This window comes from Marmota flaviventris, chromosome 3, assembly GCF_047511675.1.
Source record: "Marmota flaviventris isolate mMarFla1 chromosome 3, mMarFla1.hap1, whole genome shotgun sequence".
NCBI lineage: Eukaryota > Metazoa > Chordata > Mammalia > Rodentia > Sciuridae > Marmota > Marmota flaviventris.
In genome coordinates, this window is record NC_092500.1 from 120,813,786 (window position 1) to 120,839,280 (window position 25,495).

Sequence of the window (25,495 nt, forward strand, 5' to 3'; positions counted from 1 at the left end):
AAGATTCACTCATATACTGCTGGTGCGAAGGCAAATTGGTGCAGCCAATATGGAAAACATTATGGAGATTTCTTGGAAAATTGGAAATGGTACCACCATTTGACCCACCTATCCCTCTCCTCAGTCTATACACAAAGGACCTAAAAACAGCATACTACAGAGACACAGCCACATTAATGTTTATAGCAGCACAATTCACAATAGCTAAACTGTGGAAACAACCTAGATGCCCTTTAATAGATGAATGGATTTAAAAATATGGCATATATACACAATGGAATATTTCTCACCAATAAAAGAGAATTAAATCGTGGTATTTGCAGTTAAATGAATGGAGTTGGAGAAGATAATGCTAAGTGAAGTTAGCCAATCCCAAAAAACCAAATGCCGAATGTTTTCTTTGATATAAGGAGGCTGATTCATAGTGGGATAGGGAGCAAGAGCAGGGAAGGAACAGACAAATTCCAGATAAGGCAGAGGGGTTGGAGGGGAAGGGAGGGGGGCCTGGGTATTAATGATGTGGAATGTGATGATCATTATTATCCAAAGTACAGGAATGAAGACATGAATTGGAATGAATATACTGTGTATACAACCAGAGATATGTGCTCTATATGTGTAATAAGAATTGTAATGCATTCCACTGTCACTTATAAATAATAAAAATAAAATCTTAACACCAAAAAAAAAACCCAATCAATAAATGGGCCAAGGAACTGAACAGACCCTTCTAAGAGGATATATAGTCAATCAACAAATATATGAAAAAAAATGTTCAACATCTCTAGCAATTAAATAAATGCAAATCAAAAGTACTGTAAGATTTCATCTCACTTCAGTCAGAATGGCAGCTATTAAGAATACAACAACAACAAATGCCGGTGTGGGAGAAAGGCACACTCATACATTGCTGGTGGGACTGCAAATTGGTGCAACCAATATAAAAAGCAGTATGGAGATTCCTTGGAAAACTGGGAATGGAACCACCATTTGGGTCTAGCTATCCCACTCCTTGGTTTATACCCAAAGGATTTAAAAACAGCATACTATAATGACACAGCCACATCAATGTTTATAGCAGCACAATTCACAGTAGCTAAGATAGAGGAACCAACAACCGCTTTTAACCAGGCCACTGAAGTAGCATATAAATGGATAAAGAAACTGTGGTATACATACACAATGGAATATAACTCAGCATTAAAAGAGAATAAAATGATGGCATTTGCAGGTAATGAATGGAGTTGGAGACTATTATGTTAAGTGAAGTAAGCCAATCCCTAAAATGAAATCCTGAATGTTTTCTCTGATATGAGGATATTGATCCATAATGGGGATGGCAGGGGGAGCATGTGAGGAATGGAGAAACTTTAGATAGGGCAAAGGGGAGGGAGGGGAAGGGTGAGGGCAGGGGGGTAGGAAAGATGGTGGAATGAGATGGACATCATTACCCTAATACATGTATGAAGTCACAAATCATGTAACTCTACTTCGTGTACAACCAAAGACATGAAAAATTGTGTTCTATATGTGTACTTTGAATTGCAATGCATTCTGCTGTCATATATAACAAATTAGAATAAATAAATTTTAAAAGTTTTACTGGGTTATCAAAGAGAAATAAATAATATTTGTATTTCTGCATAAAAAATGGCCATATTATCAAAAGCAGTCTACAAATTCAATGAAATCCCCATCAAGATACTAATTACAGTCTTCATAGAAAAAGAAAAACCCAAAAAATTCATATGGAGGAATAAAAGACGCTCAAGACCAAAACAATACTGAATACAAATAGCAATACTGGAGGTATTCTATTTGAAATATTCTATTTCAAAGCATACAGAATTATAGTGATAAAAACAGCATGGAACTTACATGAAAACGGACACATAGACCAATGGAATAGACTAGAAGATACAGAAAACAAACACACCCAGATAGAGTCATCTGATCCTTGTCAAAGATGCCAGGAACCTATGTTAGAGAAAAGACAGACTTTTTAACAAATGTTTTGGGAAAATTGGGCATCTATATATAGAAGAATGAAACTAATTCTCCATCTGACACCCTGCTTGAAAGTCATCTTGAAATGGATCAAAGACCCTGCAACTGCTGAAAAACAAAAATATAGGATCAACATTCTAACATAAAGGCAGAACCAATGACTTTATCAGTAGAACTCCTAACACTCAGGGAACAATGTCAAGAATTAATATATGGGATGGTCCCAAATTAAAAGCTTCTGCGCAGCAAACAAAATAATTAAGAGTGTGAATAGAGTCTACAGAGTGGGAGGAAATCTTTGCCAGCTACTCTTCTGACAGAGGATTAATATCCAGAATAAAGAACTCAAAAAACTTACCACCAAAAAAAATAATAATAATAACCCAATCAATAAACAGGAAAATCAACCAAACATTTCTCAAAAGAAAAACAAATTCACTAACAAATATAGGGGAAATGTTCAACATCTTAACAATCAGGGAAATGCAAAACAATACTAAACTGAGATTTCATCACACTCTACTTCAATGGCAATATCAAAATTACAAATAATAATAAATGTTGGTAAAAATGTGGGGGAAAAGGAAAACTTTACCCTGTTGCTGGTATCGTAAATACAAATAGCAATACTATAACCACTATGGGGATCAGTACAGAGTTTCCTCAAAGGATTGGAATGCAACCACCAGATGATCCAGTTATACCACTCTATATTATCTGTCATATCCATATTTATAGCATGATTCAAAATAGCCAAGTTATATAAGGAACCAACCTTAGGTATCCATAAACAAATTAATGGATAAAGAAAATGTGGTATAAATACATAATGGAGTATTGTTTTGCCACAAAGAAGAATGAATATATGTCATTTGCAAGAAAATGGATACAACTTGAGAACATAATGATAAGCAAAATAAGTCAGCCTCAGAAAGTTAAGGGTCATATGTTTCCTCTCATATGTGGAATATAGATAGAAAAAGGAGGAAAAAAATCACATGAAAATAGGATAACCAGTAGAGCAGAGGAAGGGGACGAGGAATAGGGAAGAAGGGAAGAGAAAGTAGTAGTATTGGGGAAGTAGTATTGGGGAATGAAATGGACCAAATTATGTGATGTTCTTGAATTAATATGTGAAAATAAATATATTGCATGTAATTTAAATGCAATACAAACACCAAAAAAAACTAAAAATTTTCCAAGTTTAGTGGAAGATATAGATTGGTGAACCCTAAACAGGCTAAAAAGAATCAAATGTATGCCTAGATGTATTATAACCCACTGAATCCTGAAGAAAGCTAGGCAAATTGAAGACATTGTCATATGAAAACTGAAAGCATTATAATTATAAAATCATTTATGAGTCTCAAATTTCTTTTGCCACAAGAACCCAAGCATTCTAAGGACCTTGTATTATTTGGGAGGAGAGTAGGGTCATTATCTTCTCTCCACCCTTCATGTCATGAATGGAATCTGCAGGAGACACTGGGACTCAGAACCAACGTATCATTATGCTACATTTGTATTGTTGGATCAGCGGCTCCTTTGGGGAACATATGGTGAGAGTAAATGGACAGTTGTGTGTGGTAGGGATATATTTGGGGTACATCCTGCCAAATCTCCTTTTCTCTGCCCCTCAGTTAGCTCAGTGTTCCACCATCATCCCTAAACTCCAACTCAATATCCCTAGTTCAGCTTCTGAGGTTCATATTCAGTCCCAGCCCACACTGTTCCCAACTAATCCAGGAACTTAGACCCATACATCATTGATGAGCTGACGCAGTTGCCTGGAGATGTTACAAAAGACCACCTTGGTGTCCTCCCCTTGCCCGTGGTAGATGATATTCCGCAGGGTCTTCACTGCTTGCACTGCTACTCGCACCTCGTTATTCAGTAAGTCTCGCAAAAGTGGAACCAGGCTCTGAAGTATCTCTGACTATTTGGAAGAAGGCAGAGATCACTCATCACTCTGGGGATTAAACAACATTCTGGGAACCAGGTTTTGAGAAAGCAGATGGTGCATAAGGCAAACCACCTGGGAAATCAAAGGTGATTTTCAAGGAATGGAAAGGGAAGGCTTGATGGTATTGGAGCGATTTTAGGACAAATGGATGGAGGTCTAAAAACTAAATGTTGTGATGCCCTGGGGTGAGGGAGTGAGAAATTCATAAATTCCTGTACTGCTGAGAGACCCATGGAAGGTGAATCAAAGGCTCAAGGACTAGCATTGGATCCTTTGGGTCCTACTGGCTCACATTTCCTGGGTGTAGTGCCAGGTTACTGATTCCTCGAAGACCAATTTCCTTCATGATGAGGTTGGGCTCCTTGATCCATCTGATTAGATCACCCACAAAGTCTTGCCCTATTATCTTTGCTACTGACGAGTGCCAGAGGAGCTGTGGGGACAAGGAAATTATGGATGGAAAAAAGTTTATGAGTACTCAGAACTCATCTAGTGCATCCTCAGGTGCCATGCTCATGTCAGGAGTATGTCCAGTTGAGAGAAGTACAGATTTGTACATAGGGGTGAAGAGATTAAGGGTGAGAATTTAGCCTCATGATAGAGATGAGGCTGGAATTTTTAATCTGATGCTCAGATTCATGATTATTCTAGATCTGATAACCTCCTCTCCAGTTTTTCATGCCTCTTTTAACCAGGCCACTGAAGTAGCAGGGAAGGGAACCCATTTTTAATGGCTTGATTCTATTCTTTTGTCCTTTCTGGGGCAAATTACTTAACACTCTGTTACATAATCCTCAACTGCAGCAAATTAATGGCTGGAGTTGGTGACCTCTCCCCTCACCTGCACATAGAAGGTCCTGGCCATGACCTTCTGATGATCATCCGAGCTATAGAGTAGGTTCCTGACATGGCTCACAATTCGGTGCAGGATAAAGGGTTCACAATTCTTCACGATGCCACTGGGAAGGAACATATGAAACCAGAAGTTGCTGGAAGTGGAGAGGAGTAACCAGGACCAGAATGCACAGGACAGGGAAGATATGAGGGTTGTGAGATCAGAAGACCAGAGGGCTTGGAGACGGGGAAGGTAGAGTCAAAGGGATCTGGGAGACTGGAGTCAGAGTCTGGAGTTTTCAGGGGTGCTGGGGAAATGGTCCCACCTTGTCAAGTCCATGATACCTATGTAGTAAGATTTAGGGCTGGACAGGAGTTCCCAGCATTGATGTTCACTGGCATAGACTACCACTTCATCATACGCAGCCGCCTTGAACACCAATTTGACTACCTCCAAGGCACAACTGAAGGCCACCGCAATTGAGTTTATGAAAAAGAAGGGACCAGAGGGATATATAAGGTGTTGTGTCCTGGTTTGCAAACCCTCTGTTGGCAAGCTAGGTTATAGTTCTTGGCTCTGGTTGCTATGTTTGGCTTTCCTGCCAACAAAATTCACAGCTCCACGGAACCCAACTCCAATTGCTCATCCACTTTCCCCTCCAAGTGTGATCCTCCACAGAGTTTTGTGAAAGAGACTATAATAGATAGTACAGAGAGTTCTCAAGTTCTGTTCTCTTAAGAAACAGAAGCAGGGTTAGGATCTCTCTTTACCTCCACATCCACCTATTCAGAATGTCTCTGCTTTATTGGCAGTAATTTGTTTTCACTTCCATGTGATAAAATAATATATTTGGGTATCCAAACCCCATTTCACAGATGAGTAAACTGAGTTTTAGTGATGACTTGTACAAGATGACACAGCTGGTGCACAAAGCCAAGACTGATTGAAATGGCCCAACTCACCTGAAGAAAATGACAGTCTTATCCCATCACTTGCCATCTAAACTGAATCTTTTCATGTGCAGTGACTGGTTCATGGGCATGAACTGTTGTGTGAGTCAGTACAAGAGTGCATGCTCCAGCACCCACACCCATGGTCTATCTCCCCCCTCTACTGCTCTCGTCCTCTCAAAGGGATTAGCAGGGCTCTCAGAAACTGGTTAGTTTCGGTGCTCCATCACTTGGAGATTGGGCTTACCCAGTGGGGTCAAAAGGCTTGCTCTTGCCACCTGGGGACCCCTCCTTGGTGTAAACCACCATCTTCTGTGGAGAACGTTGCTCAATCACCCAGTAGAGGTGGCACAGCACAGACAGCAATAGTCGTGGGTATAGCTCCTGAACAGCCTCCTGGCATATGGTCTCTGAGAGCATCTCACACAAGGCACATGCTACCTGGGAAGGGGAAGGCAAATGGCCAAGCCTGGGCCACAACCACTCAGACTCTTCACTTGGAAAGCCCAGGCTGCAACCCTGCCCTACCCCACAGCCATACTGCACTCTGATTCAGTCTGGAAACCAATACTCCTCCCTAGAGAAATGAGGGGACAATACATATGCAATCTACTTTCTTTTCTGTTCATCTGACACTAGAAAATGAAAGGTAATAAGGTACACCTATAGTCCCAGCTAACTGGGAAGCTGAGGCAGGAATATTGCTTGAGCCCAGGATTTTAGGGTAAGACACGGCAACATAGCAAGACCCCATATCTTCATAAAAGAACGAAAAGAGGAAAGGAGGGAGGGAGACAGGGAAGAAGAAACACAGTAAGGGAAAATGAGAGGTAATCCATTCAGCAGAAGATAAATTAGGGCAAACTCTGTCTACCCCAATTTATGACCAAATGACTATCTTCCATTCCCCCGTGCCCACATTAGGCCTTCATCAAAATGATCCCAGCATAGAATCAGGGTACAAAAAAAGCTGTTTAACCTTGCATGTCAATTTCCTTGTCCTGCCTTTCTGCAGTCCTTGGTATAAATATACAAAAAGGAGGCCGAAGTGCATCAGTGATTCCAATGTTAACACTCTTCTCTTTGCTCCTCCCCAAAGCCTGCTTGGCCACTCAGGCCAAGCCCTTGGGTCTTCAGCTCTGCCCACAGGTTCCTAGAACACTAAGTCCAGGACCCCCTCCCTTCCTTTGTACTGACCGCCACAGGCTGGAAGGACATCTCCTTCCGTTCTTCTCTGGCGTAGGTCTTCTCCAACATGCCCATAAGCAGCTGCAGAACATTTATTGTCGTTTCTCGCTGGGTGCCAAATGCCTTCCACAGGGCCAGTTGGGTTCTGTAGGACCCAGGGAAAGCTATGTCACAGGCCCTGGTGATCATGCTCCTAGGACTAGTTTATTATCAGGCCCATGAAAAACCACCAGTTCTCAGGGGCTGGAGGGAGTGAGACCCAAGTAGACAGGCCAAAGAACATGACTGGGACAAAACAGAAAGGAGGGAGACAGAAAGCACCCTAGAGGGGTGATTTTTGTTGTATTTGAGGTGGATGGGGAGAAGATCTACTGAGCAGAAGACGATGAAGAGGTACCTATCCCAAGGCAGGGGTTTGTTGAGCAGCATGGGCACCACGGTGTGGGTGTTGCTGCCTGCTAGTGAGCTCATGGCCTGTAGGGTTTCTTCCTTTGTGCTGGGCTCCAGCTGAGAGTTGAGCTGTTCAAGAATGCACTCCACAATCTCCTCGATCTGCAGGGAGAACCAAAAGTCTCCCTAACTCCTTCCTTTCAGCTTTTGTCCCCTACCAATTTAAGTTTCCCCAAATTCAAGGGGTCCTTTGTTGTAATCTTGCCAGTGCCCTGCCAGGGGCCATACCAGCAGGCGCCACAGAATGAAGTTCAGAAGTACCAATCCAGATGCCTGCCCACAACCCCAAAGCCTACAGAGGAGGTTCCTTGGTTACTCTACTGTTGAGTCCTCCATATGCCTACACCTGTATACATCTCTGTTGTTAACTGTGGAGCCAGAAGCCACCTGTCCAAGAGAGGAAGCAGAGCTCACAGGAACCAGAGGGAAAATCCAGTCCAAGGATACAAGTTGTAGGTGAGTGAACTAAGCCAAAAAAAAAAAAGGGGGGGGGGGAGGGGGGAGGGAGGACTTGCGTGAGGCCCTTTAGCTAGTTAATAACAGAGTCAGGAAAGAAGCCAGGGTTCCTGTTTTCAGGAGCCTGCCACAGCTCCACACTACCTTTAGCATGTCTCTTCCCCGTTCTTTCATAACTGCACTCATTAGCTGGGCTGCAGCCAGAGACACCTTGGACTCGCTGTCAGTTAGGTCATTCACGGCTGTCAGCACAAGGTTGGTGAGCTGGATCTGGGTGAAGTACTCTGCAAATGCCTGAAACAAGGACATCAGTCTGGGCAGGCCTCCTGCCTGTTAGGTCTTGGGATGTCCTTCCTGGTCATGGAACAAGGAAGAACCCTGCTTGGGAGCAAGATGCACTTTTATCCTTGGCCTGTCTTACTTGCCCAGCTCCTAGAGGACACTTAAACTGGAAACAGAGTCTTTGGGGATCTGAAGGAGAAAACAGTGAACTCCAGGCAATGTGGGACTCAGAGGTAGAGGCTGCAGAGTCTCAGCAGTGGCAGAGAGAGGCTGGAGGTCACATCATTAGTGACATCTGTTCCATGTTTGCATTGGGCCTACACATTGTTCACAAAGTATCAAAATAAATGTTTCTGCGATATGAGCAATCAAGAAGAATTAGTATCCATGATGCTCCAAGGAAAGCATGTTGTTGCTCCCAGAACTGTGCCTTACACTGCATGGGCAATTTCCCCCAAATAAAACATTTACATCCAGCAATTGAGAAAGAAGGTAAGTGGGATGAGAGTCCTACCCAAGGGGTTTGTAGTACAATGTAAGTGAGAGCCACAGCTCTTCTGATTTGTCTCTGCTCCCCTGCTTACCTTGGCAATTCTATAGGTGTTGTTATAGAATATATTGGCACTATAGACCTCATTTTTGTCCTCTTCTTCCCATAAGCCTTGTTTTTTCCTTGTCACCTCTGAAACAAAGAAACCCAATTCCACCTCTCAGATACCAAGAAGTTTTCTTAAGCTCCCCTTTCCCACCTTTCAGGGATCCCAGTCTAACCCCAAACACTGAATTAAACAGCCATCTTTGAGAGATGCATGTCCCATGGGGCTGGGAAAGAGGAATGGACATTAAAACAAGGAATGCTAAGAACTAAGGTCAAAGAAATCCCCACTTTGCCTGTGTCAGACAGACACAGAATTGGGTAGAAACTGGTGGAAAAGAACTGTTTCCCAAGCAGTTACTTTATCCAAAGAGGGGCAAAATATCTGCAAATATTGGAGCAGGTTTTTCAGTTAGGAACTCAGGTGAATTCTTGGCTTTCTCTCTTCAGGAACAGAGCATGTGGGGATGGCTAGGCCTAAGTGGGAGGCTGGAGCAGGAGTGGGGAGAGAAGGCTCCCCATACGCTTTTGCTGCTGGAGGATACAGTAGAGGTTGTAGACAGCCTGGGCAGACAAGAAGCAGATGTTGTCCACTGGGTCCTGACAACGTATGGCCAGCAGCCTTACCAGGCACCCCAGCCAGGTAAACTGAATTTCTACCTAGGTAGGAGAGTTGAAAGTCACAGTTAACCCAGCCATTCCTTTAGTCTGGGTTATCCCAGGAAAATGACTAGGAGGAAGAGATCCATATGCCAGAGACTAGGTGAAATGGACATGAATTGAAGGTATAACTCAGTGGTAGAGTGTTTGTTTAGCATGACAAGGTCCTGGGTTCCATTTCCAGCATATATATGAAAAATATGAGACACACATATATGTGTGTATATATGTATACACATATATATATACACACATACATATTCACATACATATATGTGTGTTTGGATTATGTACACACACATACATATGACATAAATGAAATTGACAGGTGAATTGGGGCTATAACGCTATACAAGGTCACAGTTTTGGAATAATGTTAGATTCTTCCCTATTGTTTGCCTCTTGACATCCCACTCATTTTTCATGCCTGGCTCAAATGCTTCCTCTTCTATAAAACCTACCCTAATTCCTCTCAATCATTTGTGTTTTGGTATTTTTTCCCCCACCACATTTGATTTATGTACCCATCATCACCTTCTATTTCAGTCTGTTCTATGCACACCTCTCTCTTTCAGTGGACTGTAATATTCAAGAGGACAGAGAACTGCCCTAGACATCCACTGGAACACCTAGGCATGGTGCCTGACATCCAGGTAAGCATTCAGTGATTGCTTGTTGAAAGATGCAGAGTGAACCGGGTAGAATGGAAATGAATTGGTGGAGGAAGAAAAAACAACAGATGCTGGTGAGGAAAGGAAACAGGGAGAAAGGAGAAAACAAGACGGTGCTCTACAGAAAGTACAATAAGGAGTCAGGAGACAGGAGGTAAGGCTGGTGACTGAGGCCAGATGCTACGATGAAATTTAGCATAGGGGTGATCAGAGGAAGCACCACAGCCCAGGCTCCAGGGCAGGTACCCACTCACTTCAAAGTTATTCATTTTCGCAGTGAAGCCAAGAATACGGGCAGCACACCACATGGCCCGTTCCCGTTCACTGTCCTTCAGGGAGTTAAGCCACGTGTTTAGTACCTACAGGGAGAAAAGAATGGAAGGAGAGGTCTGATTAGCTACATTCCAGAACCCAGAAAGTCAACTTGGGGTCTGGTTTCCACAAAGTATCACAGCCGTACTTCTGAGAGCCAGACTTCTTTTCCAGAAGCAGACCTATATGTGAGTCTGGCAACAGAGACCTTCATTTTCTCAGCCCCCAATATTTTCCCAATCTAGATGCTGGAAATCTCCCCACTGTAGATTCAGGAAGATGGCAGAAGTGAGGTAGGTAGCAACTCCAAATCTCCTCAAAACACAGAAAGGAGGCAGCAACTAAAAGCAAAATTGAGAACTGGGTGACAAAATAAATGCTCTAAGACTTGATACTTCATAGACTGAGACCTGGAAAGACTGCAAGATAGGTTACCAGAATAGGAAACAGAACTCAGGGTGCCCTAACCCTGTCCTGTGGATAAGGGAAGAGGGGCAATAAAGAGAAAAAGACAGGGCAGGAGAGTAGATATTCTCTTAAGCTCACCCACTTAAAAACTGTTGTAAAGACAGACAAAATTTGAAGTGCATAAGACTGCTTAAAACAGCACAAACAACTTAAAACCAAATTGGAAAAGAAAGCCTTCAGAGGGCAGCCATATTATGGAGCCCAACAGCAAACAAGTCACTCTCTTCAATCACAATGGCATCTTTCCACACCCAGACAGCACTTAATTAAACTAGAAGGAATCCCCCCTGCAGTGGCCCTCTTAAAAATCCAACCAGAAAGAACTTCTAGAAGGACCACTACTAGTCATAAATCTCAGAAACCCCATTCCCATGCCCCTCACTACAAACAAGGGGAACAGATTGGGGTGGAGGAGACCTGGGCCAAGGGAAGTCAGCCCAGAGAAGACTATTCCAAATAAATCTTCATTTGAAAGTCGTGAAATCTTTTAATTATATAAATCTTTAATTTACATAATTTATTATATAAATCTTTACATAATCAAAATCTTCAATTATATAATAAAGAAACCCTGAAGTTTAAAACAAATAAATCAAAATTCTGTCAATTTGACACTATAAACACAGAGAAATAATTACCTCAAACTTTTAACAAAATATTATGACAATATCCCTTAGTTTCTATATTCTGACAACAAAAAGAACCTAAGCTTCATAGGAGAATGGGGAATAGAATATTCAAAAGAAGGCCAAAGTATCACATTGATATTAACATCAAGTAAGTCATATCAATAAAAAAGACAAACAATCAAATTCAAAAATAGATAAATTACTTGAACTCGCACTTCATCCCTTTGAGCCAAAACATGGTCTCACTTGGTTACCAAAATGACTTGTATAGTTTTCATCTCAGAGAAAACAGAGGTCAAGACAAATAACTCTCCAAGGCCACATATCTAACAACAGGACCAGAATCTGGAACTGCAATATATGAAAGCCAGAGCCCCGTACTTCTAACCTTTATATGAAGGAGCAGAGAGCAGCTGGTAGAGAAGATGGTTCTGGTAGTGGGTAAAAGGGAGGAAGGAAGCTTCTCCTCCACAGGGCAGACTAACATCATTTGGACCCTAGCCCTCATCCCTGCCTTCCCTCAACACTCTACACCCAACCTTCCTCCTTGGTTCTACCTCTTATACTGCCCCCACCCCCGGCCATTCTGTTCCCAACTCAAATGGCTTGACAAAATTCATATCCACCTAGACCTCAGACTGTGACCTTTATCTGGTCATAGGGTATTTGCAAATGTGATCAAGTTGAAGTGATTGCTGTCCTTATTAAAAGAACATACATGCACAAGCGTACATACACAAACACACACACACACACACACACCACACAGAGTGAGAGAGAGAGAGAGAGAGAGAGAGAGAGAGAGAGAGAACCTGCCCTGCGAATGAAGGTTAGAGGCAGAGATTAGAAAGATATGTGTTCAAAATCAAGGGATACCTAGGATTGCCAGGAAACACAGAAGCCAGGAGAGAGACATGAAACAGATTCTTTATTGGCACCTCCAGTAGAAGCCAACCTTGCCAGCACCTTGATTTGGAGTTTTTAGCCCTTTGAAGCCAGACAGTTAAGGTACATTATAAGGTACCCCTAGGAACAAATACATCAACATTCAAGGGTTCCTTTCCACTGACCTGCAAGCAGATGTGGATCTGAGTGGCCTTCTCAGTGACGAGTGCTTCCATTACTCTTCGAAGAGATTGCAAGGTCTCCCTGAATAGTTCCTGAGGAGGGAAGAGGGACTCAGAGCATTGCTGAGCTATCAGCTCCTCTAACTTCCAGTTGACACTCTTTTTCCTCAGGAAGCTTTATTGCTCAGTTCTGCCACACAAGTTTACCCACATTTCCAAGTGCCACTTCCTGCAACTTGGATAATTCCTTTGTCATATTCACAAGAGCACACATCAGCCTAGTATGCAGTTACTCCCAGTGGGCTGGAAGTTCTCTGATATCACAGCCTACCCTGGAATTCCTCCATTCCCTGTTCTCCATGCTAAGCTCCTTCTGGGCCTCTGCTGGCAGGGGGTGCTACCTCATTCTCAGGGTCCAGGAGGCCAGCTGGCTCCAGGGGAAAGAGAGCCAGACTACCCGTCTGCAGGGTAACTGATTCACAAAAACTGGGACAGTGGATTACTCCTTCTTGCTCTGCAGTGAACTAAGTGGCTCTGACCAGAAATACTAATTCTGCTTCTAAGCCAAAATTTGTGAAGAAAGTAGGTTATCAACCTCCAAAGGCTTCTTACAAGATAGTTGTATACCTCCAAGAAGGGAAATGAGAAGGAAAGGCAGCTCTCTGTGTAATGAAGTATTGAAAAGAAATCTACCTCCAGATTAAAGCCATTCCTACTGGGCATCTGGGATTCCTAGTCAGTCTTGAGCAGGTAAGCCTAGTCAAAATGCCCTCCCCACCCTAACCAGAAGTACATGAGGAAAGCCTTATGGGAACATCACTTGGGGAAGTCCATGGCACATCTCATATATACCAGTTATTCCTTGAGATCTAAAGGAAATATGAACTAAGAAGGATCCTTGAACATTTGATGAGAAGACTCGTAAATTTATACAATTAAAACATTAATTCAAAAAATGAAGGTAAATTATTTCTATCTAAAATAATTTACAAACCAGAATCTTTATACCCTGCCAAAATAAACATGAGAAAAGGATATTATTTTCAGATGTCTAAAGGCTCATTAATGTTAACTCTCATGTACTATTTAATTTTAGAAGTTATCTAAATATATACTCCAGATATTCTCTTCCTTGAAAAAAAAACAAGTAAGAACTCATGGGATTTGGTCTCGGGGGACATATAGGAGAGAGGCAGAGAGAGTTTTAAAAAAAAAAAAAGGCTAACATAAACAAACAGACCAACTGATCCTAAAGGAAACCACTATAATTCAGGAAAACTTTATTTTGAAAAAAATTCTCATCAGTCGGGTGCAGTGATGCACGCCTGTAATACCAGTGGCTCAGGAGCTGAGGCAGGTGGATTTTGAGTTCAAAGCCTGCCTCAGCAATGGCAAGGCCCTAGGCAACTCAGCAAGACCCTAGCCCTAAATAAAATATTATAAAGGGTTGAAATGTGGCTCAGTGGTAAGGTGCCCCTAGGTTCAATCCCTGGTACCAAAAAAAAAAAAAAAAAAAATTGACTAGGCATGTAGCTTTGTAGGAGAGTGCTTGCCTAGCATGTGTGAAGCCCTCATTTCCATTCTTAGCACTGAAAAAAAAAACACATTCTTACTATCATTCCAAAATTCAAGAGACCATGGCATCAATAAAATAAGAATAGCCAGTCAAGATGAAAGAATAATCAAAGAATACAATAGAGTTCCTAGGAGTGGAACAAAAATGCAAATTTAAATACTGAGCCCTTTCCTCCCTCAAAAGCCCTATAGGAAATGAACTCAGATCTCTTATTACTGAGATTCCCAGGAACTTATTTATCTAAGGGTTTTTAGTAAATCATATGTGAACCATCCAGCCTGGTTTCGATCATATGACAGTTATAAAGGAAAGAACCAAGCAAGTATTCACCTTTGGGCCTTTTAATAAAAGGTGAGTAATGAGTGCCCCAAAATAGGAAGTAAATCTCATGGGTAGAGTTCAGACTGCCTAACCTCTAATCTCTTCTTCATAAGAGGTCTTCTTTTCAGTAATTTTGTTTTTATTAAAGGCAGATTTTTCATAAAATGCCAAAGTCTATACTCTCACCCTTTTGAAAATAAAAAAGAAAGAACAACCAACAAAAAGTTAATTACCACACTGGCCTGGCCCTCCTTGGGACTAGATGCTTCTTTCCGTATGACGCTGGAGGATGGCAGGGAGAGCACACTCTTGAAGCATGTTTGAAGCACCTCTACTGTGTTTTCTGGTTCTAAGAGAGGCTTGAAATTCCTAAGATCCAGGATGAAGCAAAGATGCAACCACTGAATGTCAGGAATAACAGCTGAAGGAGAAAAGATGTAATAATACAGAGAGAGATGGTAGAAACAGAGTCAGGCAGGAGAAGGAATCAAGAGATACCCGAAGAAGAGGTAACTGGAAGAGGAAAAGGGAAGAAATGATAAGGTAAAGAGGATCAGGAAGTGGAAAGTGAAACATAGACAGCAAGCATGCCTGACAGAGGCAAGGGCACCTGATGATTTGGGATAACAACACTTTTTTTGTCCCCCAGATGTTCTGAGGGAACTGAAAGGTCAGGAATAGACCTAGAAGTGTTTAGTTAGGGACAGCCCAGAAAGCAAAAGGAAGTTTGGGGCAGAAATGACAGCAAGTACCTGCAGGAAAGGAAGAAGCACTCTCTGCCAGATGCTCAGAAAATCCCTCCCCAAAAAATCCTAGCAAAAGAAAATGACATTGTCTGGTAGATGTCTACTACTGCCAGGGGACCCCTATACTGGAAGCCAACACAGAAAATGAGAGAGAGGTAGGGAGGGTTAAAGAGTTGAAATCAAGTCAAGAAAGAGTCAAGGAATCAAAAAATAAAGAAAGGATGGAATACTGTTACCTGAAGTCAGTGATGATGTTCATGGCCGTCCGCCTAATGGAGCTGGAGACACAGTTCACTGGCTCCTCCCTGATTAGCTCCTGTGACAACCACCCCCCACCCACAGAGACCAAAAGGATCATGAGTACTTTTTCTTACCATTCTCTTCCTCCTCCATCCTGGGCCATACTCACAAGAGGGTTGGACCTAGAACCCTCAGGGATTTCCAACAACCAGATTCTGATGAACAGCACCTCTCCCTATTTCCCAGCCTTCCCACAGTACTCACCCCTACTTGGAGGACAAGAAAGGTTAAGATGAAAGTAGGAGAAAGAAACTGGGCTACTATCTTCCAGGTCTAGTGGTTTCCTGGGGACCCATACACCTTCCTCTCTGGCCTCTACCCCCATTTTCCTTGAGTGCTACTTACCACCATGAAGGATATAATTTCTATTTTTTGGGGAATGTCATGTTGCAAGGTGATGGACAGGTTGCTCAGGATGACTGTCACACGGGATAGAGCATTCAAGAAATCCACCTTCACATTGTTATCCTGAAAAAAGCAGCATGCAAACAGACCACCCCCAATAACGACAGGAATTGTCCTGAGCCCTGGGAAACCCATCTGCAATCTGGGCATAAGGAGCTAAGCATTCATAGCTTCCCCTAGACTGAGTCCCTGCATGTTCTCTTGAGTGCAGCTGAGAAGAGGCAAAGCCTGTGACAACCCCATAGAAGGAAAGGGCCACCCTCACACCAGCCCCCTGAAACAGCTCCCTCTTCATAAAACTCTTAAATTTTTCAATAGCATAGTATTCTTCTCTCTCAAGGGAATGTCTTTCCACTGAATATTGTCTTCAATATTCAGGTTGTCCAGCTGGATGGTAGACGGACAGGGAATGGGAAGTGCTTGTCTCTAGCCTAGAGACACACACTCTAGACAAACAACAAAGGCAGGAACCCCACTAAATGCTTCTTTCCATGAATGTGTTGGCAAATTAGGCATTATTCTTCCCTTCAAAGGAAAGGGCAGGGAGAAGCCCACAGGCATGCCACACAGCATGTCTCCTCCAGTCAGTAGTTTCTTAGTGGCAGGATAAAGGAATATGAAATGATTGAAATGGAAACAAAACAGCAATAAGAGCCCCAACCACTGAGTAACACTGTAAGCCAAGCAAAGGTTCCTTGCGGGGGAAGAGAAAAGAAAGGAAGGGATAGGATGTGGGTGAAGCACAGGAAACAAGAAGTACCTTTTCCACAATGCAGTTGTGGTAGTGCTGTAGGACTGAGGCCAGGATAGTATCCAAATGATGGAAGATGGCTCCCTTGCTCTCTGAGATAATCTTGCCATAGCTTAAGTAGATGGTGCTGCAGACCAGCCCCCACTCCCTTTGCTGATATTCCTGTAGGGGAAAAGGGAAACTTGCCTTCTCTTCACCTTGTTCTCTTGCTTCATGTGGAAACTGAGGCCAAGAGAGGAAAAGATTGTACAGAGGGCCCCAAAGGGAAGACAGAGCTATAGAAGGGTCAACTTGGTTGAGTGGGGGGATGAGTGGTGATAGCAGATCCTGAGACATGGACATAAGAGAGCAAGGAAAAGGACAGGGAAGATAAAACTGCCCTAAGGTTAAATACAGGCTTTATAGTTGAATCACAAGGCATGGTAGAAGTAGAGAAATTGTGGTGATGCGGGATGCTGGTAGAGCCCATGGGAATGTCATCACCTTCATCAATTTGAGGATGGATGATGTGTCTTGGTCCATGAGTGTCGTACTATATTCCTTCAGCTCATCCAGAGTTATCTTCAGATGTCCCAAGGACACAATGCCAAGAGCCACAGCAATGCCCTAAAGCAGGGACATGCCACAATTTACCATGTGCTGAGCACCTCTACTGTGCTTCTCTAGAATCAGAGATTTAGAGAGAGGGAACAGGAGAAGGAAGGAAAATGTGGTCCTTTGGACTTGCACTGTTCAAAATCCAGATAGAGAGCCAAACATTGTAGCAAGAAGTAATTTAAAAAGCAATTAGAGCCAGACAGGTGCACACCTGTAATCCCAGTGGCTCAGGAGGCTGAGGCAGGAGGATCGCAAGTTCAAAGCCAGCCTCAGCAATGGCAAGGCACTAAGCAACTCAGTGAGGACCTGTCCTAAATAAAATACAAAAACATGCTGGGGATATCGCTCAGTAGTTAAGCACCCCTGGGTTCAATCCCTGGTACCAAAAGGAAGAAAAGCAACTGGAGAGGAAACTTCTATGCACTAGTAAGTCAGAGAAGGGTTGGTTTAAGGTGGGAATAGAGGAGAAGTACAAACTCGAGGTACATTATCAACAGGATTAGTAGCTAATTAGAGAAAATGGAAGTGGGAAACCTTATAGACAATGCTTTCAGAGAATGCCAGACTCGTGTAGGAGTGTACAAAACAGCAGTTACTCCGATCAGAATGGGCAGAGGGAAAAGAAGAGAGGAGAAAGTGGATTCTGGATGCTTTGTATGTAACACAGTGGTAAGACAAATAAGAGGAAATAGTGTAGCTGGAAGCATTTATCTGGGAACTGACCAGGTAACTCAGAACCAGAAATTTGAAGGAAAGACTGGGAAGTCTGTGCCAGGAACTGTATATATGTACATATTTATTTATTAGTACTGGGAACTGAATCTAGAGGTGCTTTGCCACTGAACTATATCCCCAGTTCTTTTAATTTTGAGACAGGAGGTTTAGCTAAGTTGCTGAGGGTCTTACTAGGCTGCTGAGGCTGGCCTTGAACTTGTTATCCTTCTTCCTCAGTCTCCTGCATCACTTGGATTTTAGGGTATGCCACCATATATATGATATTATGATTCATCTTGACATAATTATAAAAGCATGGAATATAATTTGCTCTAATTCAGTCCCAAAAAGTTTCCTTTTCCCTCTTCTCCCTACCCTGTTCCCTTTCCTCTATTCTACTGATCTTTCTGCTATTTACTTATAGCTTTTTATTAATATCTTATGGATATACCTCATGGTGAGATTCACTGTGGTACATTCCTATATGTACATAGGAAAATCAGATCAGATTCATTCTACTGTACTTCCCTTATCCCATCTCTCCTCCCTCCCCCCCCTCAATCCTTTTCATCTACTCTATTTATCTTTCTTTTATTTTGATGGAATCCTCCCCTTTTTCCTTTACCTTTTTTTCCCTTATTTTAGACTAGTTTCTGAATATCACAGAAAACATTCTACCTTTGACTTTTTGAGTCTGGCTTATTTCACTGAGCACGATAGTTTTCAGTTACATTCATTTACCAGCAAATGCCATAATGTCATTCTTCCGCATTGCTGAGTAATACTCCATTGTGTGTGTGTGTGTGTGTGTGTGTGTGTGTGAGAGAGAGAGAGAGAGAGAGAGAGAGAGAGAGAGAGAGATATTTTCTTTATCCATTCATCTGTTGAAAGGCACCTAGATTGCTTTCAAAGCTTGACTATTGTGAATTGTGCTGTTATAAACATCGATGTGGCTGCATCATTATACTAAGCTGATTTAAGATCTTTTGGATATATACCAAGGAGTAGGATAGCTAGATCATATGGTGGTTCCATTCCTAATTTTTAAGGAATCTCCATACTGCTTTCCAAAAAAGTTGCACTAATAATGTGAGTTCTCACCAACAATGTATGAGTGTACTTTTCTCCCTACATCCTCACCAACACTTAATAGCATTTGTATTCTTTATAATTGCCTGGAGTTTTAATTGGCATTTTTCTAATTGCTAGAGATATTGAACATTTTTTCCTATATTTATCAACCATTTGTATTTATTCTTTTGAGAAGTGTCTGTTTAGTTCTTTTGTTCATTTATTAATTGGGTTATTTGGGAGTTTTTGGTATTTTTTTATTTCTTTATATGTTCTTGATATTAATGCCCTATCTAATGAGCAGGTAATGAAGATCTCCCATTCTGTAGGCTCTCTCTTCATTGTTTCCTTTGCTGTGCAGAAGCTTTTTAATTTGGGCCTACATTTTCTTCTAGCAGTTGTAGAGTTCCTAGTTTAATTTCCAGGTCTTTGATCTACTTTGAGTTGACTTTTGTGCAGAGATCAAGTTTCATTCTTCTGCATATGGATTTCCTGTTTTCCCAGCACCATCTGTTGAAAGGTTATCTTTTCTCCAATATGTTTTTGGTACCTTTGTCTAATATCAAATAACTATTTATATGGGTTTGTCTCTGTGTCCCCTGTTCTATTTCATTGGTCTTCATGTCTGTTTTGGTGCCAGTACCATGCTGCTTTTACTACTACCGCTCTGTAGTATATTTTGAGGTCTTACATTGTGATGCCTCCAGTATTGCTCTTTTTGCTTAGGATTGCTTTGGCTATTTGGGGTTTCTTGTTTTAAAGTTGCTTTTTCTAGTGCAGGGAAGATGTAATTGATATTTTGGTGGAGACTGCATTGCATTTGTATGATACCTTTGGTAATATGGCCATTTTGACAATATCAGTTTGCCTATCCAAGAACGCAGGAGTTCTTTCCATCTTCTAAGGTCTTCAATTTCTTTCTCCAGTGTTCTATAATTTTCATTGTAGAGGTCCTTCACCTCCTTAGATTTTTTTTAAGTTATTGTAAATAGGATTATTTTCCTGATTTCTTTTTCAGCAGACTCATATAGAGTATAGGAAAGTGATTGGTTTATGTATGATCTTGTATCCTGTTACTTTACTAAATTTATCACCTCTAGACATCTTCTGGTAGTGTTTTTTGGGTCTTCTAAATATAAGATGTCATCAGCAAACAGACAATTTGAGCTCTTCTTTTCCTATTTATATGCTCTTAATTCCTTTCAAGGACTATGTTGAATAGGAGTGGTGAGAGTGTCTTTTTTCTGTTTTTGGAGAAAATGCTTTCAGTTTTCTCCATTCAGTATGTTGTTGGTTTGGGGGTTTGTTGTCTATAGCCCTTACAATGTTAAATTCCTTCCATATCTAATTTCTCTATAGTTTTAAATATGAATTGGTAATGTACTTTCAAATCTTTTTTCTGCATTTATTGAGATAATCAGGTAATTCTTGTCCTTAAGTCTATTTATGTGGTGGATTTATTGATTTGCATTTATTTATTTGCATACATTGAATCAATCTTGCATCCTGGAATGAAACCTACTTGATCATGGTGCACTATCTTTTAAATGTTTTGTTGTTGTTTGTATGTGGTTGCATCTATGTTCATCAAGGATATTGGTTTGAAATTTTCTTTCCTTGATGTGTCTTTGTCTGGTATTGGTATCAGGGAGTTAATGGCTTCATAGAATGAATTTGGAAGTGTTCCCTCCTTTTCCATTTCATAATAATTTGAGGAGGATTAGTATTAGTTCTTCTTTAAAGGTCTAGTAGAACTGAGAACCTGCCCATTACTGAGCTTTTCTTTGTTTTAAGGCTTTTGATAGATGCTTCAATTTTGTTATTTGATATTGATCTGTTTTCTGTATCCTCCCAGGTCAATTTGGGTAGGTCATGGAATTTGTCCAGATCTTCAAGATTTTCTAGCTTATTGGAGTAAAAATTTCAAAATTGTCTCTGATGATCCTTTGGATTTCAATAGAGTCCTTCTTCATCTCTAATTTTGTTGATTAGTTTGGGTTTTAACGATTTTTTAAATATTTTTATGTTTTATTTTTTAGTTGTAGTTGGACACCATACCTTTATTTATTTATTTATTTTTATGTGGTGGTGAGAATTGAACTCAGGGCCTTGCACATGCTAGGCAAGTGCTCTACCACTGAGCCACAACCCCAGCCCATGGGTGTTTATCAATCTTGTTTATCCTTTCAAAAAAACAACTCTGTATTTTTTATTCTCAATTTTATTGATTTGGGTGTTTATTTTTTCTTCTTTTTCTAGGGTTTTGAAGTGTAATGTTAGATTATTTATTTGGCATCTATTTTTTTAATGTATGAACTCAATGCTATGAACTTTCCACTTAGAACTGCCTTCATTGTGCCATTTTAATATGTTGTATAACTATTCTCAATTTTTAAAATTTCTCTCCTGATTTCTTCTGCTACCCATTCATCATTCAAAAGTGTATTATTTAACCTCCTATTGTTACAGTGATTTCTGTTTTTCATCTTGTCATTGATTTCTAATTTCATTCCATTATGATCGGATAGGATGCAAGGAATTATCTCTACTTTTCTGTATTTGCTAAGATTTGCTTTGTGACCTAAATTCTGGTCTATTTTAGAAAATAGTTCATGCCCTGCTGAAAATAAGTTTAGTCATTGATGAATGAAATGTTTTATAGATGTCTGTTAGGTCCATTTGATTAGTAGGATTTTTTTTAGTTCTGAAGAATCTTGGTTTATGTTTGGATGATCTGTTTAGTAATGAGAGGTGTGTTGAAGGGTTTGTTTTATGTATGTAGATGCTCTACTGTTTGAGGCATAAATATTTACAATTATTATACCTATTGTTGGACGATTCCCTTAACCAGTATGAAGTGACCTCTTGTCTCTTCTGATTAATTTTGGCTTGAAGTCCACTTTGTTTGATGTGAAAGTAGCTACCCCTACTTTCTTTCAGCTACCATTTGCATGGTGTCTTTTCCCATCTTTCACCTTCAGTCTTTGTCAGTGAGTCTCCTGCAAACAACATATTGTTGGGTCTTTTTTTAATTTTAATCCAACCTGCTAATCTATGTCTTTTGATTAGAGTTTAGATCATTTACATTCAATGTTATAGATATGATTTTTATTTCCTGCCATTTTTATTTATTTCTAATATTTAATTTATATTTGATTTCCTTTGATGATTCTTCAAGTATAATTTATTCCTATATTGGTCTTCATTTTTATTTTTCATTTTCTTCATTGAAATATTTAATCAAGTAGGGTTTGTACTACAGACTTTATAGTTATGAATTGTTTTTAGTCTCTGTGGGAGGTTTTATTTCATAATTTTGTTGGGTACAGAAATCTTGGTTGGGCTGGGCATGGTGGCACATGCCTGTAATCCCAGTGGCTCAGGAGGCTGAGACAGGAGGATCATGAGTTCAAAGCCAGCCTCAGCAATGGTGAGGTGCTAAGCAACTCAGTGAGACCCTGTCTCTAAATAAAATAGAAAATAGAGCTGGGATGCAGCTCTGTGGTTGAGTGCCCCTGACTTCAGTCCCCAGTACCAAAAAAAGAGACACTTGCAATCTTTATCCCTAAGATCATTCAGAAACAATAAAATATAAATAAATATAAAAAAAATGATTATATGCTTTGTCTCCAAGACTTTGAAAATATATTTTCAAAATGGTCTGATCTATTCTTGGAAATCTGGGAATGGAACCACCATTTGACCCAGCTATCCCTTTCCTCAGACTATACCCAAAGGACTTAAAAACAGCATACTGTAGGTACACAGCCACATCAATGTTTATAGCAGCACAATTCACAATAGCTAAACTGTGGAGCTAACCTAGATGCCTTCAGTGGATGAATGGATTAAAAAAATGTAGCATATATACACAATGGAATTTTACTCAGCATTAAAAGATAATAAAATCATGGCATTTGCAGGTAAATGGATGGCGTTGAAGAAGATAATGCTAAGTGAAGTTAGCCAATCCCAAAAAAACAAATGCCGAATGTTTTTCTCTGATATAAGGAGGCTAATTCATAGTGGGGTAGGGAGGGAGAGCATGGGAGGAATAGATGAATTCTAGATAGGGGAGAGGGGTGGGAAGGAAAGGGAGGGGCAGGGGATAGGCAAGGATGGTGGAATGTGATGGACATAATTATCAAAAGTACATGTATGAAGACACGAATTGGGTGTCAACATACTTTATATACAAACAGAGATATGAAAAATTGTGGTATATATGTGTAATTGTATGAATTGTAATGCATTCATACAATTACACATTTTTCAATTTAAAAATGGTCTGATCTATTAGTGATGCTTTCCATTGAATTTTCTATTTGGTTCTGTTTCAGAATCTCTATTAAAGTGATCTTTCACTTCCTATATTTTCTAATTTTACCTCTTATGTCTTCTTTTAGCTCTCTGAACAATTTAACTGTGAAATTTGTAAATTCTTTCTCTGACATTTCTCCACTGTGGTGTCAACAAAGTCAATAGTGTGTCATGTTGTGGGCTGTTTGGGACAGCCCTTGAAAAGCCTTGCTTTTTCATATTGCTTGCCCATCTATTGGGATGGTTATAACTTCTTCTTTTAAACAAGGGACCCCTTTGTGAGCTTTTTTTCTCTAGAGTTCAAAGCCAGCCTCAGCAATGGTGAGGCATTAAGCAATTCAGTGAGACCCTGTCTCTAAATAAAATACAAAATAGGGCTGGAGATGTGGCTCAGTGGTTGAGTGCCCCTGAATTCTATCCCCAGTAACTCCCTCACCACCAAAAAAAAAAAGTTAAGAAAATTCTTTTTGAATCTGGCTTTGGATTTCATTAGGATTTGGCACATTTAGAAGACATCTGTCAGTCTTTGGCGTTGGATCCCTCCACAGATACTGGGACACAGGGACCATTCTCATAGTTGCTATGGACCTCCCACCAGCTAGTTCTGGTTTGTCAGCTCAGGGACCTATGGCTTGCTACTCAGAGGGTCCAGTGTCTGTTGATTATTTCTATTGTGTACAGTAGTTCAGGATGCAGGGTTCTTGGCTGTCCTGATTACTGTGGGTCACTATGTACCCATTCCTCTCTCAAAGGATACTTTTCGTGGTAGAGACTGTTGGCTATCTATAAGCATAGGTCCTGCAGTTGTGGATTCTGTACAGGTGATCTGTGGTGTAGACACATTCTTCTTGGCCAACATAGCTCACTGAGATACTGTCTTTAGTACTGAGTAAAGATATTCAACTGGTTCACCTGGGTTCCAACTTCTACTGCCCCAGATTGTGAATGGTAAGTGTTGATTCCCTCTGCTGAATGACTGAGGCATGGTCCAGCCAGTGTCCCAAATAGTGCCCTAACACTCACCAGTTGCCACCATGGGTCAGGCTGGGAGCCCAGTCAAGCAAGAAGCCATCACTCTCTGCTGCCTTGGACCCAGGCAAATTTCTGCTTTGACTGACCTTCTACTCGCTATGGTAATGATCTGGGCACCCTTCCTTTAAGCTTCCTAGGTACTCAGGCAACTTCTCATCATGGCCTTCTACAGGCTGCTGCCACAATCTGGAAACCATCCCTCTATGCCACTAGATATCCAGGAAGCTTCCCTCCAAGACAGGGCCCATGCAGACTGCAACCACAATCAGAGGAACAGTCCCTCTAGGCTTCTAGGCACAGGAAACTTCTCACCATTCCTCCCAACAACCTCCAACAATCCTGACTGCTCTCCTTTCCTCTACTAACACCAAAACTGCTTTGCCACTTGGGTTTGAGATCTCACTTCTCACAAATTGCAAGCATTCTCTGCTCAGTCTCTGTCCAGCTCCCTGGCTCCTGCAGAAGCTATGCAGAGTGATGGGCTGAGTAAGCACATCCCACTTCCCTTGTTGGCAGTACAGAGAAGGAGTTTTAACAACTTTCAACTAGGACTGACCCCTCTACAAGTTATTTCTAGATGGATTCTTAAGAGATCCCACTGCATGGGTACTTAGTCCCTCTCATTTAATTTGTTGCTATCTAGAGGTTGGAAGAGGCCACACTGATTTAATGGGGTGACTGGTCAGTTGTGGGGTCACAATCTAATTCAAATCCCTCTGTCTCATGGCAGACTCTTTTGATTTAAGTGTTTGTCTTTCCCTAGATCTCACTCACAAGGATCACTACCAATATAGAGATACAGATGCCAACTATTTACCAACCAGCTAGTTATTTTGCTCTTACTATAGGTGGAGCCACCATTAAGAGGAGGCAGAATGGGAAACAGAGATCAGGAACCCTTGCCCCAGAAAAGAATTATTGAGATGTATAGACCATTGACCTCCAAACAGATAAAGGAAAAATTTTTCCTAGTTATAAAACAAGGACTACTTGAGCATATTGAAAGGGTTCTCTTCAGTCTCTCTTCTCAGGTCCTCCCTTAGCTATCAGCTTCTACTCATCATGGTCATTGTCATCCATGCTCATTTGCCCATATCTGTACTTAAGTTTGTGCCAGCCTTACCCATGT

The 25,495-nt window shown here is 41.1% G+C and overlaps 1 protein-coding gene across 1 annotated transcript in view; it reads right to left on the reverse strand.

Annotated features, from left to right (window-relative positions):
* LOC114082605 (maestro heat-like repeat-containing protein family member 1) overlaps window positions 1–25,495 on the reverse strand; it is a 105,627-nt gene that overhangs the window by 14,963 nt on the left and 65,169 nt on the right. Inside the window, exons 19-34 of the mRNA XM_071609304.1 lie at window positions 17,116–17,238; window positions 16,642–16,794; window positions 15,822–15,944; window positions 14,664–14,831; window positions 12,537–12,626; window positions 10,312–10,416; window positions 9,251–9,386; window positions 8,716–8,813; window positions 7,994–8,143; window positions 7,341–7,495; window positions 6,953–7,088; window positions 6,003–6,196; window positions 5,131–5,268; window positions 4,812–4,929; window positions 4,263–4,403; window positions 3,770–3,943 (exon numbers count right to left, since the gene is read on the reverse strand). Coding sequence (XP_071465405.1) covers window positions 3,770–3,943; window positions 4,263–4,403; window positions 4,812–4,929; window positions 5,131–5,268; window positions 6,003–6,196; window positions 6,953–7,088; window positions 7,341–7,495; window positions 7,994–8,143; window positions 8,716–8,813; window positions 9,251–9,386; window positions 10,312–10,416; window positions 12,537–12,626; window positions 14,664–14,831; window positions 15,822–15,944; window positions 16,642–16,794; window positions 17,116–17,238 — 2,202 coding nt within the window. The remainder of the gene's footprint in view (window positions 1–3,769; window positions 3,944–4,262; window positions 4,404–4,811; window positions 4,930–5,130; window positions 5,269–6,002; window positions 6,197–6,952; window positions 7,089–7,340; window positions 7,496–7,993; window positions 8,144–8,715; window positions 8,814–9,250; window positions 9,387–10,311; window positions 10,417–12,536; window positions 12,627–14,663; window positions 14,832–15,821; window positions 15,945–16,641; window positions 16,795–17,115; window positions 17,239–25,495) is intronic.